Source organism: Condylura cristata, unplaced genomic scaffold, assembly GCF_000260355.1.
Source record: "Condylura cristata isolate star-nosed mole 26May11 unplaced genomic scaffold, ConCri1.0 scaffold00024, whole genome shotgun sequence".
Taxonomy (NCBI): Eukaryota; Metazoa; Chordata; class Mammalia; order Eulipotyphla; family Talpidae; genus Condylura; species Condylura cristata.
The window spans coordinates 29,921,613-29,922,494 of record NW_004567125.1 but is presented as its reverse complement, the minus strand read 5'-3'; the positions used below and the strand labels follow the sequence as shown (position 1 = coordinate 29,922,494).

The following is an 882-nucleotide window of genomic DNA, read 5'->3' as shown; positions in this document are numbered from 1 at the left end:
TTTGTTATGTCCCCTATGACTGTACTACACGAGTACACTTAATGCTTTCTCAAACTGAAATATTGGTTGAATAAATGAATGCAGGAATGAGCAACACCCTGAACTGATCTCTTGGAACTCTCTCGGTTTGAGCCCAAGCCCAGCCTCCGGGTGGTACCTGTTCTTGGGGGAGGGTGCTGGCCCCATGTTTGTGAAGTGGGAGAGTTTGGATCCAGTTGTTTCCAGCTGTCGGGTGACCCCACACCGTCGTCGTTACTTGGAGGGGAGACAGGTTCCACTACATCACTGCTAATTGGAGGTAACAGGTGCTCCCATATCATCGATTCACGGAGCTCCATGACTCCAGTCTGTTAGCGGACGTTGCTGGTCAGCTTGGCGGCTGCTGTCCAACGCACGAGGAGACATGTCAGTGCGCCTGCGTCTGAATACTCGCCGCACTTCTGTGGCTTCGGGCGCCACTCGGTCGCGCGCATGCGCTGTCGCCCCCGCGATGAGCGCGGCCCAGGCGCGCCTGCGCCTCGCTCACGCTAGCCGTTGCGCCTGCGTACTAACCTCCGCCCGCGGGCCCGGCCGGCGCCTGCGCGGTGGCATCAGAGTGGAGGGGGCGAGGAGTGGAGGAGGAGGAGGAGGAGGAGGAGGCGGTGGCGGCGGCGGCGGCGGCGGCGGCGGCGGCGGCGGCGGCGGCGGCGAGAAGATGGCGACTTCGAACAATCCGCGGAAATTTAGCGAAAAGATCGCACTGCATAACCAAAAGCAGGCGGAGGAGACGGCGGCCTTCGAGGAGGTCATGAAGGACTTAAGCCTGACGCGGGCCGCACGGGTAAGGGGCTGCGGTGCGACCCCGTGGCAGAAGGAGGGGAGGGGGCGCGCGTGCGCGTGCAC

At 62.2% G+C, this 882-nt stretch overlaps 1 protein-coding gene across 6 annotated transcripts in view; it reads left to right on the top strand.

Moving 5' to 3' along the window:
- Positions 1-687: 687 nt before the first annotated feature.
- CRTC1 (CREB regulated transcription coactivator 1) overlaps positions 688-882 on the top strand; it is a 63,247-nt gene continuing 63,052 nt past the window's right edge. For all 6 annotated transcript variants that reach the window (XM_012729027.1, XM_004688602.2, XM_012729029.1 and 3 more), the window contains exon 1: positions 688-820. In XM_012729027.1, coding sequence (XP_012584481.1) covers positions 695-820 — 126 coding nt within the window. In that variant the 5' untranslated portion in view covers positions 688-694. The remainder of the gene's footprint in view (positions 821-882) is intronic.